The 13,561-nt window shown below is 40.7% G+C and overlaps 2 protein-coding genes across 6 annotated transcripts in view; one reads left to right on the forward strand and one right to left on the reverse strand.

Moving 5' to 3' along the window:
• Positions 1–13,561, forward strand: part of LOC129730008 (actin-histidine N-methyltransferase) — a 186,037-nt gene that overhangs the window by 14,313 nt on the left and 158,163 nt on the right. The gene's annotated exons all lie outside the window — the stretch shown is intronic.
• LOC129730007 (uncharacterized) overlaps positions 1–13,561 on the reverse strand; it is an 87,911-nt gene that overhangs the window by 4,923 nt on the left and 69,427 nt on the right. The window contains exon 2 of the mRNA XM_055688949.1: positions 7,582–10,483. Coding sequence (XP_055544924.1) covers positions 7,664–10,483 — 2,820 coding nt within the window. The 3' untranslated portion in view covers positions 7,582–7,663. The remainder of the gene's footprint in view (positions 1–7,581; positions 10,484–13,561) is intronic.

Raw genomic sequence — 13,561 nt, forward strand, 5'->3', positions numbered from 1 at the left:
TAGGCCGATTGCAATGCTATCCTGTATCCGGAAATTGATGGAGGAAATGATACTCCGTCGTTTAGACCATTGGGTCGAATCAAACGGTCTACTATCAGATACTCAATTTGGCTTCCGCCGTGCCAAAGGAACGAATGACTGTCTTGCGTTGCTTTCTACAGATATTCAGCTAGCCTATGCTCGCAAAGAACAAATGGCATCTGTGTTCTTGGCCATTAAGGGGGCTTTTGATTCCGTTTCTATTGACATTCTTTCGGGCAAACTTCACCGACAAGGATTTTCACCAATTTTGAACAATTTTTTGCATAATTTGTTGTCCGAAAAGCATATGCATTTTACGCATGGCGATTTGGCAACTTTTCGTATTAGCTACATGAGTCTTCCCCAGGGCTCATGTTTAAGCCCCCTTCTTTACAATTTTTATGTGAATGACATTGACGCATGTCTGACAAATTTATGCACGATAAGACAACTTGCAGACGACAGCGTGGTCTCTGTTACAGGAGCCAAAGCTGCCGATTTGCAAGGACCATTGCAAGATACCTTGGACAATTTGTCTGCTTGGGCTTTACAGCTAGGTATCGAATTCTCTCCGGAGAAGAGAATAGTTTTTTCTAGGAAGCGTGAGCCTGCTCAGCTCCACTTACAGTTAATGGGTGAAACGATTTCTCAGGTTTTGGTATCAAAATATCTTGGTGTCTGGTTTGATTCGAAAGGCACCTGGGGATGTCACGTTCGGTATTTGATGAAAAAATGTCAACAAAGAGTGAATTTTCTCCGGACAATTACTGGATCATGGTGGGGCGCCCACCCAGGAGACCTCATAAGGCTTTACCAAACAACGATATTGTCGGTGCTTAAGTACGGGTGTTTCTGCTTCCGCTCCGCTGCAAACACCCATTTAATCAAGCTGGAACGATTGCAGTATCGTTGTTTGCGTATTGCCTTAGGTTGCATGCATTCGACCCATACGATGAGTTTGGAAGTTTTGGCGGGCGTTCTCCCATTAAAAGACCGCTTTTGGGATCTGACTACTCGTATTCTCATCAAATGTGAGGTTTTGAACCCCTTGGTAATTGAAAATTTCGATAGGCTAGTTGAACTTAATTCTCAAACCCGTTTCATGACTGTGTATTTCAATCACATGTCTCAAAGTATAAATCCTTCCTCATACACCTCCAATCGTGTCAACCTATTAGATACTTCTGTTTCTACTGTGTTTTTCGATACATCCATGATGGAAGAAACTCGTGGAATCCCGGATCATTTACGCGTGCAGCAGATCCCTAAAATATTTTATAACAAATATAAAAACATCAACTGCGACAATGCGTTTTATACTGATGGATCACTTCTCAACGGGTCCACTGGCTTCGGTAACTTCAACAATAATTTTACCGCCTCCTACAAGCTCGATAATCCTGCTTCTGTTCACGTCGCAGAATTGGCTGCAATTCAGTATACCTTAGGGATTATTGAAACAATGCCCACGGACCATTACTACATCTTTACGGACAGTTGAGGCTCTCCGATCGATGAAGGATGTAAGGCACTCTCCGTATTTCCTGGGGAAAATACGGGAACATCTGAGTGCTTTATCCGAAAAATCTTCTCAGATTACCTTAGTGTGGGTCCCTTCTCATTGTTCCATTCCGGGCAATGAGAAAGCAGACACTTTGGCTAAGGTGGGCGCAACAAACGGTGATAATTATAACAGACCAATTGCCTACAATGAATTTTTAAAATTTTCATGTCAGAGTACACTTGTCAACTGGCAGGCCTCGTGGGATAAGGGAGAACTGGGGAGGTGGCTACACAGCATAATCCCCAAGGTTTCCACCAAACCTTGGTTTCGGGGGTTGGATGTAGGACGAGATTTCATTCGCATGATGTCTCGGATTATGTCCAACCACTACGGGCTAGATGCACATCTCTTGCGTATTGGGCTGGTGAGCAGTAATCATTGCGTTTGTGGATTGGGGTATCAAGACATTGAACACGTGGTTTGGGTGTGTGCTGAATTCTGCGGCGCCAGATCTCTACTTTTGGATACCCTCAGGGCCCGAGGAATACAGCCCTATGTACCAGTTCGTGATATTCTCGCTCAGCGAAACTTGCCATACATGCTACATGTTTATAGCTACTTGAAGAGCATCAAGGTGCCAATTTAACAGCAAAACAAAAAAAAACCATGTTAGTTTTAGTATTAGATTTAGTTTCAGCTCGTAGTCGGCAGCGAGGGTAAAGAATTTGCCTTCAGATTATATAATATTCTAGACCATAAGGCATTAGATTTGATTGGCTCCGTAAAACATTAATTTGTATTGTGCCGTGTCAAATAAATGTTGCGTGAACAAAAAAAAAAAATTCTAAGATTTTGTTTTCTTACCCATTTAAAAAAAAACATCTTAAATTGGACAAAAACTGAGCTCAAAACGGTGATTCTACGAAAATGGTTTTAGTATATTTCACATAGCGAAATGAAATCGAGTATGTAGAGCATTAATGGTAAATAATGCGCTAATATTTAAAAGTGGTAGTCTAACTATGTCTTATATTGAGAAAAAAAGTCTCAGGAATCGATTGGTAGGTGTCTGATCCATCTGATTCTCTTATAATACTAAAAAGGGTTTATCTCGACGTTAGATAAACTTATTTGAAATCTGTTTAATGTAATATCAAGAGTGTAGAAGATACTCAAAGATACAATAACAATTTGTCTTCTTCCCCTTTCTGCGGGGAGGGTGTCGCATTTTTGGCCAGAACCGGTCAAAACATAAAAATCTCGTTAAGACGAATTGTTATTGTATCTTTAAGTATCACTCGCGGAGGGGGGGGGGGAAGGGAAGGGTTGTGGAATGTCCCCGGTCCTTACAAAAAAAAAAAAAAGAATTTATATGGGCATTTGTCCACGGGAGGTAACAATCGCTAAAAGCCCCTTAAGCAGATTTGAAATAAGTTATTCTAACGTCGAGCTAAACCTATTTTCGTATTGTAAGGGAATTGGGGCATAACTGACGTGTTGCTGACATTTGACGTGGATCAGACACCGACCAATCGTTTTTCTGAGACTTTTACTTAATATAAGACATAATATGACTACCACTTTTAGTTATTAGCGCATTATCATCAATGCGCTATATACTCGACATTATTTCGCTTTGTGGAATATACTAAAACCATGCCAAAATTGTTTTCGGAGAATCACCGTTTTGAGCTCAGTTTTTGTCCGATTTAAGATCTGTTTGTTTTTTAAAGATGGGTTAGAAGATGCTAATATGTGGACAAACTCAAATTACAAAATTGCGATATTTAGCTTTAAAACAAAATGGCGTCGAAAAAACATCGAACATTTCCGACTTTTTCCGATTTTTTTGCACTGTTTAAGTTTTACTTCTGACCACAGTCGGGTATAGCGTTCTATCAGATTATTTCTTTGTGATGCCTTCTGATTAACTCAAGAACGGATCAGCTAGATATTAAATAAATTTTGTCCCGCCCATTTTTTTTCTCTATTTAATAAATTTTAAACATTGAAGGCATGGTAATTCCTGATTGATTCGACATACTTCCAAAGATTGACCTTGGGATTTGTTTATAGTCTGAAAATGCATGACGAATCGGATATTATATCTGTTCGAACACAAAAGGCAAATCGCTGCTTGTAATAAATTTGATTTTAGATGCTTTACGTTAAGGTTCAGGTTCAGGTTCCAAGGCATGATCCGTGAGATAAATGGTTTCTTCTTCGTGTTTATTCATACAATGTGTCAATTTCCACGAGTTTCGTTTTGAAAGATAAAATTCAGATCGTTGACATTTTTGTTTTTCGCCGTCAGAATAGCCAGTGCAATTTATCATGGTTCACATGATTCTTAAAGATATTTACATGAAAGATATACACTATCGTAGTGAGTTTCTCTTTCGTGGATTAAGAGGCAGAAATATTGCGGGAATGAAATCATTCAAACGACAATCTCAACTGGTAAATTCTTTATTGGCAATCGCTCATAATTGTTTCGAGAAAATTTCCGCAGTCGGGTACTGAAACATTGAAATCAAATAGCTAATCAAATCAGCTAATCACATATCCTGGACGACTATTTATTCAAAGGGGGAATGCCACATCGAAAGATTTTTGAGGAGATTTTGTATGTTGTTCCTCTAAATCGAAAACAAACAATACCTAAAATCAAGGGGAGCTCCGTAGCCGCAAGGTTACAGAGTCCGCTTTGGTAAGCGGTTGGTCATGGGTTCGAATCTTAGTAGAATCAGGCCATTTGGTTGTCAAAGGACTTTGCATGAGTTTATTCTTAGGCTCCCCACCACGTACCCTTCCTTCAATCTGAATTCTACAGTACCCCTGTTTGACTCTCCTCCTAATAAAAATAAGTCCCTATTATAATAAAACTGGTGTGAGTAACATATGAGCCGTTGCGGAACAGAGTGGTTTAAAGACCATTTTTTTCGGAAATGAGTTTTTTTTGCATAAACCGCATCTACTCAAGAAACTGAAGTTGGGAGATTAAAAAAATTTCGAAAAATCGAACTTTAAAGCTGATTTATACCGTGTTGAAATTTCGTCCGAAACAGAATGGCCATTCTGTTTCGGAACAGAGTAATCTATGTACATAAATCGGTGTAATACTATCATGTAACACGTAAAATGTAGCATATCACATGTGATAAGTAACATGTCACCTGTTCTGTACATGTCACACGTAACATGTAACAGGTTACACATAATGTAACACGAAAAATGTAACATGTAAAATATTATGTAATATGTAACATGTTGTGTTACATGTAATGTTACGCGTGACATCTTACATGTGACATGCTATATGTATATGATACATACATGTGACACTAGCCATTTTATACGAGTTACCGTCATTTTCTTTGTCATTTATCAGGTTTGTGTACATAGACCACTCTGTTCCGAAACGATCGAGGATTCCAGTGAATATATATATGAAGCCAGAATGGTCTATGTACATTGGTGAGATCACCGAAAAATCATCGATTTCGCAAAGAAACTGTTAATTTTATGTTTTCCCATGTTAAACCACTTCATAACCTTTATATTAGAGCATTTTGTTTGAAAGAATTCGTTGAACAGAATTTTATTCAGAGATTTTTCGAAAATTGCTTCTCCTGAACAATTTGCTCGATGGCACAGACCACTCTGTTCCGCAACGGCTCATATGAAAGTTCTCTCTGGGGAATTGTAATTAGACGATATTGTTAGGATGGACAAAGGCTCGGTATAGTAGAGCAGTAAGCTTGAAACGGAAAGGTAAAACTTAAAAACAAGCACGGATATAAATGATAAGCGTATCAACTTACTTCAATAGTGATACTACCAATAATATAAAGTAAAAAAAATTACAAAATCACAACAGATCTAATCTCTGGCCGCAGTGATGAGTCCACACAGAAAAAAAAACCTAAAATCGATTGTTGTTGCACACAAATATTAATTTAATGATCATAAAGGTTTGTTTGCAAAGCCATAATCGCAAGTTTGCCGTAGAAATCGCAGGTGGCCAGGCGTTGGAAGTAACATTTTGAAGTGGTGTTGACCGGTGAGCAAGGTAGAATAGTCGTCGAGGGGAACTGGGTAGAAATTGGGGAGGACGGACAAGCTGTGGACCCACCAACATTGGACGAGGTGAAGAATGCTTGCAAAGAGCTAAAGAACCACAAAGCCGCTGGGAAGGACGGCTTGCGGGCGAACTTTTCAAAGTTGGGAGCGAGCGGCTGTGTAGTGCAATTCACCAGATTATCCTGAGGGTATGGTCTGAGGAACAACTACCTACGGACTGGTTGGAAGGACTCATATGCCCTATCTACAAGAAGGGACGAAGGCACGACTCTAGTAATTACCGAGGCATAACCCACCTCAATTCCGCTTACAAATTTCTCTCCCGTATCCTGTTCCAGCGACTGAGGCCGTTGCAGGAAGCCTTTGTTGGAGAATACCAATGCGGTTTTCGAGTGGGGCGATCTACAACGGACCAGATGTTTACCTTGAGACAGATTCTCGACAAGTGTCGAGAACACAACTTGCAGACGCATCATCTGTTTATTGACTTAGAGGCGGCACAGTGAAATGCAAATAATGCTACATTCCCAACAAAACTAATTAAACTGTTACGTGCGACGCTTGACGGTTTCACATCATGCGTCAGGACAGCGGGCGAATTTTCGGACGCGTTTGTGACGTTAGATGGTTTGAAGCAAGGTGACGGGCTTTCGAACTTGCTGTTCAACATAGCTTTGGAATGTGCAAAACGAAGGGCAGGTGTGCAGAGGAGCGGCACCATCATCACTAAGTCTCACATGCTTCTGGGCTTCGCGGAAGACATTGATATAATTGGTGTTAACCGTAGAGCAGTTGAGGAGGCCTTTACGGCTCCCAAAACGGAAGCTGCGAGAATTGGACCCACCATAAACACTGCCAAAACGAAGTACATGGTGGCTGCCAGAGAGCGTGGTAGTTCTGCGGGTGTTGGTGCTGCGGTGGAGATGGATGGGAATACGGATTGCGTAGCCAACTTAGGTCCCTACAGATCCGTATGTAATTTGTGCTCTATAGGACTCTGATCCTCCCGGTGGCGCTCTACGGACATGAATCGTGGACGTGGAAGGAGGCCGATCGACGAGCGCCTGGTGTCTTCGGGCGTAGAATTCTGCGATCAATACTCGGAGGCAAACTAGAGAATGGGGGGTGACGCAGGTGCATAAATCACGAGCTGTACGAAGTATACAAACACGCTGATACTGTCAAGCTGATGAAACACGGCAGGTTACAGTGGGCTGGCCATGTAGCGCGGATGGTGGATTAGCGACCGGCCAAGATAATATTTAGCAGAGAACCGGATAGAGGCCGACGACTTCAAGGTAGACCTCGCACGCGCTCGATGTGTGCTGTCGACGAGGATTCCAGAGCAGCGGGTGTAAGAGGAGACTGGAGAGTAGCAGCCCATGACCGAGACGTATTCTGGATTCGGCATAGGATCTTAACGATCTGTCGCCATAAAAGTAAAGTAAATAAGTATTCGCAACCTTGCATGCAATGAGCACTTCGCATGCAAGGTTGCGAATACACCGCGTAAACTCCGAAACTCGCGTTTAAAACCGTCTTCCTTTCGCAAAGACATTTCATTCGTACACGACTATCAACGCTGTTGCTCTACTTTGCTGCAGTTTGTGGGAATGTTGTAAGAATTCAAATACTAATTACCTATACGGCAATTTCAAGAGCACTGATCGTTAGGGTTGAAAGAATTTCATGAACTATGTACCTACCTTATGAAGAAAAATCTGGTTTAAATAAATTTGAACAGTATTCGCGAAGAAATTGATTAATCGCCGATTTCAATTTTAGAGTGCTATATAATGTACTGTTGCCTTTTTACTATATCCATAGACTGTTGTCTCCCAACTAAATGGGTAATACCAGTCATAAATGTTCATTCTTAAAGTTCAAGATCACGCCCGAGTTATCTAGTCAGAGAACTTCCAGAAGGCATTTGTACGTGATCCTTTTTAAGTAATTATTCGTCAGATTCTTACCTCTATTCCTCCTCCGTACGTATGGCTTGCTTCAGAAGCGGTTCGCAAAGTCAACCGCAAAACTTCCCCGGCTTCCCAATGCCTACTGGAACGGTTTCCGCATCGTATCCCACAAATAGTCCTGCACTTCGAGTGAGTTGGGATTCATCGTGTTGATTTTGCTATCACTCCGGTGTAGTTGTAGACTGTGCTGACCTGTGCTGTAAACTATCTGTTGCTGTTGCTGTTGTTGCTGCTGCGGCTGATAATCATTAAGCGGTGTCTTTAGTACTTCACTGTGCATCATGGGCAATTTACCCTTGGCCATGTGAAAGTTCTCCGTGTAGTTTAGTTTGTTCCTTCGTCTCTGTCGCCAGCGGCAGACTACAAAGATGAGCGCGAAAATTGCCAGCGAAACACCAACGATACAAGCGCTGGCCACTATTGCCGATCGGACACCCAGCGGCATCGAAGCGCTTTCGATCGTAACCGTGTGTCGATGGTTGAACCCATGTCCGGTCAGTTCCAAATCTAGCAAGTCGCTACTCGGCCGATCATTGCCGCTGTCGAATTCGGCATCGGCGGACATACGCGAAGGAGTGAGCAGCCCACTGCCCTTCAGTCCGCCGTTACCTAAAAAATGACCGGCATCCATTTTGTGATTGCCCGTATGGGTATGGGCAAGCTTCCAGTCAATAAACTTGTGCTCTCGATGGTGATTGTCCTGCATTGAACGGCCCTCTTTGTATATCTCATCCGTCGGTCTGATGTTGATGATCGACGTGAAATAGCTGAAGCCCTGCGAGTCTTGTTTGATGTCATCTGGCCGTATACTTCGTAGGTTTCCTATATTGAATCTCGGAAAATGTTCGAATGCTGTCACGATATCCATCTTCTCTTCGATTGGCTTCACCTTGTTGCTTATAATCTCCGACAAATGTAACTGGCTGGATCCCCGTTTTCGGTGCTCTAGAAGTTCATCAAGGGTCATGTTTCGCTGGGATAATACTTTTGCCAGGCGGGCCCCTATTCTTCTGTCCTCCATCAGTTCTAGTATTTCTCGCCGGTCATCCGAAAGAGTTATCGGGCCGAGGTCATTGAACAATGATGGATTACTTTCGGTCACATCACGGAAGTAGTCCTCCAGGCTGTCTGTAAACGACCGCTGTGTGTTTTGGTTAATACGCTCTATCAAGTCATCTTCGTTGATTCGTTCATCCTTGGATGTGGTTCGTTCGAATGAACCAACAGCGGATTGTGTGTCGCTGTTAGCTTTTGTGTCCTCGAAGGAGGTAAATTTTTCGATGATGTTCAGCTCAGGTTGCTCAGTTTCTAGCAGCTTAGTAACATTTTCTGGCTCATCGTGGAACTCCACATCGGCAAGGCTGATGCTTTCCGCAGACTGCGTGGATGATGAGGGCGGTGAAGATGGAGGCCTTCTGAGATTTGGTTTTATCGAAAGTCGATTTCTATGGACCGGAACTCGCATCAGAGTTCGCTCAGACGATGCTTGAATGGATGGTTCGGTGTCCGGGTAGACAGCATCAGTATGCTCTTCGAGAGCGTCATTATTACTACTTTCGGTGGAGACGATCAACGATGGTCGATTGCGTACTTTGTTTTGTGCTAGTTTATGCAAAAACTGTTCTCGTTTTTCGTATACTCCCGGTGATGGGGTCCATCGTTCGCGAACTGTTGAACTTGGAGGACTATTGGTGCTAGTGGTTGACGAGCGCCACTGTTCGGCTGTCGCGTATGATTTGGCATTTTCGTACCGTTTTCTGGTAGCCGAGAATACCTCTTCCGTTCGAATGTTAGTGTTGCTGAGATCTGGTCGAATTCTTGAGGCAACGCCTTTAATCGGTCGCAGGCGTTCGTCTTTTACCGTTGGCAATATGGGGTTTAGAGCGAGTTGTTTGATTTCAACCGTGGGGAAGATGGCGACGTTATCGTTACCGCTTCCGATGGTGTCTATTGTAATGATGTCCTCGACGGAATTGGTTTCGTCCGGAGCGGATGGTGGAAGCTGGGTTGACGTGGTGGTGGTTACCGACTCGGTAGTTGTACCTTCACTAGCAATGATTGGCGCTGCAGAAGGTGAGTAGACGGGAATTCTCTTGATCGTTTTAATGTCGTGAAAGGATGGCTTTCCCGTTGTATCATTTTGTACTACTTTCAACCTCACACTGGAGAGTGTCGGTTCTGCGGATGTAATTTCGTTCTCAGCTTCCGTTACTGTTGTAATATCCAATGGACTTTGCGTTAACGCGGCCAAGGCCATTTGTTTTCCTTTGATAAGATCTTGCAGAGAAATGTTGCGTTGCTGAAGGATTTCACTGAGACTGAGCCCATCCGATTGTTTCAGTAGTGCCTTCAAATCGGCTGACGAATTCTTGCCGTTTTCGCTCGATGAACTGCCGTCGTCTTCTACTCGTTTTGCTTGGGAATACGGCTTTCGATAGGCTTTATAACCGGAAGTGCTGGTTGGCTGTTCTTCTGGCCTGGGGAGTCTTCTTTGCCTATTGTTGTCAATAGGAGGAAAATTCTCTCTGCCTCTGTTAAATGTTTCGTATGGTCTTGATCGTGGCGGTGGATTACTCGGGTCAATTGCATCGCTATATGGATTGGACCATCGATCTGGTCGTGGTCGAACGCTTGGGCCAATGCTACTCGTTTCCCACCGTGGGTAAGTACGTTTTCTGTCAGTTTGGGTAAACGTTCCTGACATATCCGCGCCCCGATAAATTAATTCTGGCTCTATTTCACGAGGCGGACTACCCTGCCAGTAATCATCTGGTAGCGGTCTTCGTTTACGCTTCCTTCCCAATCGTCGTCTTCTGCGGCCATCAAGTCCATCGAATGGTGTCATCGATACCATTTCGTAATCCAATGGCTGCACAGGAATTGTTGTCAAGAAGAAGGTCTGGAAAGAAAAAGAAATGATAGACATTCCGTTAGCCCGTAATCTAAAAATAGAAAATTCGCCTGAAAATCAGGTCAGTAATTCCACCATGGATCAATCAAAACTATCACTAATTGAGCGAACTGGTAGCGCATCGCACAGCGAGTCAGATGCATTTCGCGCTTCATTTGCATAATCGATAGACTTCAGACTACTCCGTTGCGAGGTAAATTTTCACTTCAGATAATTTGTATCTACCCTCTCTGCCGACGATGGCAGCGCGAGGAGCTATTGAAAATCGTCCCACTGCCATTCAATCATTTAGCTGGTATTTTTCAAGCGGTGCATCCAGCTGGAAAGCGAAAGGAAACAGTGATGCAGATGTTTGATGAATGGATCTTTTCTCCGGCTCGCCGAATGAAAAGAGTGTGAATGAGCGTGAAAATGATACCTTCTCTGTTGGGCTATATTTCCCAGTCGGAGCCCGGTGGCTAGTGATCCAATGATTTTTTTCTTCCATTGAAACGGATCGGAAGTCTGCAATGGGTTGTGTTTTTGTACACCTGACGGGAACAGGATCTATTCTATTTTTTCAGTCTGTTTTATATTTAGACTTTAGCGCGGTTTTATACTTCCCACTTCCAGAATATTCGAAATAACCGACAAAGTGTCTTCATAGATTTAAATTAAAGGACGAATACATGATGGGCAATTTAGATTGTTTTTGTGTTCTTTATTGAAAAACTAATAAAACGTGTTTCGCTATTGAGTATTGCCGAATTTGCTTACTGTGAATTAGTTGGTAGTATTTAAGCCAGTGACTGAAATTTTCTTAGCGATTACCATTAAATGCCGGCATAAATGAGGTTGATTGATTCCTTTTTTCACTTACTCCAAATTATGAATATATACCTTTAATAAAAACCGTTCTTAGACAAACGTTTTTATTTCGCAAAACTATAGTGGATTTTTTTATTGTTCTTTTGCGTCATTTTAATCGGATTTATATTCTTCAAGGGGAGCGTTTTCCGGTAATTCGTCAGAAAAATGGTTGGTTAATAGAATTTATCTGCAAATCTTTCGCGGAAATTCTTTTTTTGCTTAAAAGTCCTTTGATTCAAAATTTTTGATGAAAAGTCCTGGATTAAGAAATATAAGACAGTTTCTTACTTACAAGTTAAGTTTCAAATTTTTTTTTTAATTTCCTATTTTTTATTGGAAATAATCGAACTCTGACGATGCATTATGATTCTAATAGTAGTTTCAAATCCTAAAGTTCTTTCTATATGTTTCCGTTTTTTAAATATCAAAAAAATAGTTTTGAAAAATTATTTTTTTTTTAGTTTTTTGTAGTTATTTGTGGTTCTCCAGCAACGAACATATATAACACAGTTCATTCTTTGACAGCAAAAAGATGAATAATTTAGAGGATTTAAAAAATGTTGCAAATAGATATTTATTTTTAAATTTAACTTTCAATAAAAAATGTTATTCATTTCCCAATATTGTATTATTCACCAAAAGCGTTGTTGTAATTCATGTTTCTCTAGAATAAAATTTCAGGAAAAAAATCTAAAAGAGCTTATGTGTATCATTCCTTAAACAAATATTAACCTGCTGTATGAACGTAATAAAAACTGATGGGGCAGTCCCCGTTACTTTGCAGATCGATGGTGATCGATAATTTTCGATTCCGCTAAAACTTTTAACAATTGTTCCTTTCTGATAAAGAGCTCATTCGACGGAATCAGTTGTGCCAAATTTTACAAATTGTTACAAAGTATTAAATATTTAAAAAAGTACCTACTTCACATATTGAAGATAACAATTTTTACTACAATCTTTCAAAGTTTGAGAAACATAAAAATTATCAAAATGTTTTTTTTAAATAATTTATTTAAAAAATATTTTTTTTATTTGAGCCAAAAAAGTTTGTTTAATTTATGTTATGTTTTCAGCAAAGTTGTAGATATTTTTGTCGTTCTAGAAAAAAATCGACACCAAGGGGTACGCAGACAAAAAAAGGTTGAGAACCGCTGTTGTAGACAATATTTTGTCCTCCAAAAAAAAGAGAATACACTGAAAAAAAAAATTGAAATAAAAAAAAAAGTTCTTATTTAACTTTCATTTTACCATGTTCGAACAAGCGTGTAGTTTTGAAAAATCAGATCTTTAGAATGTTAACTTTTGGAGACATTAAATTTATAATTATTTTTTCAACTTTTTCTTAAGAACAAAAATTTTAATTCCTGTGGTGTATTTTTTTTCTAGAACGACAAATGCATTTGAAGGCATTCGTGTTGCTTATTCAACAACCATGACAGATTTGTGCCGTGACAAAAAAATAGACACAATATCGTCAAGTGTAAATGAAAATTTTTCGGGTGTTGTTGAATATATCGATTAAAAGGGTTAGGGAGGCTGAGAATATAAATATCTTATTCACTAAACAAGTGGCCTGATTCTGTTAAGATTCGAATCCGCTACTACGCATTCAACAAAAGGGACTCTGCAACCTTGTGCAATAATCTCTCTAGTGACAGTGTTTTGTTCTACCTCACCTCTAGGGCAGTGGTTTCCAACCGGGAGTTCGCGGCCGGCAAGGGGACCGCGAAATTCTTGGCAAATTTGACAGGTAGTTAAAATTTCTTTATAGATACTTCTATGAAAGCACATTTCCAACTTTTCTGCGTATTAGGACCTAGACGTGAAACAAATTAGACTTGCAGAACGATATGAAACTGAAAAACGCAGCCTCGTATTGGAAAACTTGAGGCTTTCTGTGCTTTGCAAAGGGGGCGCGAAGCTCCTTGTGTTTTAGCAAAAGGGGCCGCGGAGCCAAATAGGTTGGGAATCACTGTTCTAGGGTAAATTCATTCAAAAGTGTGGTTTTGCTCACCTAAGCTTTGCTGTGTTTTAAATTCAAAACTGAACAATTCTAAATTGCTAATAAAAGGAAACCGGTTGTAAAAATTAATATCATGATTTTTACCATAATCTGTTTTTTCAAGCTATTATGTTTGCTATAGCTTGAGACTATCAAGAATAGTTTGTATTATTTTGTTCAAAAATATGTTTAAAAAATAATGAAGACGTTTA

The sequence above is a fragment of the Wyeomyia smithii genome, chromosome 3, assembly GCF_029784165.1.
Source record: "Wyeomyia smithii strain HCP4-BCI-WySm-NY-G18 chromosome 3, ASM2978416v1, whole genome shotgun sequence".
Lineage (NCBI taxonomy): Eukaryota > Metazoa > Arthropoda > Insecta > Diptera > Culicidae > Wyeomyia > Wyeomyia smithii.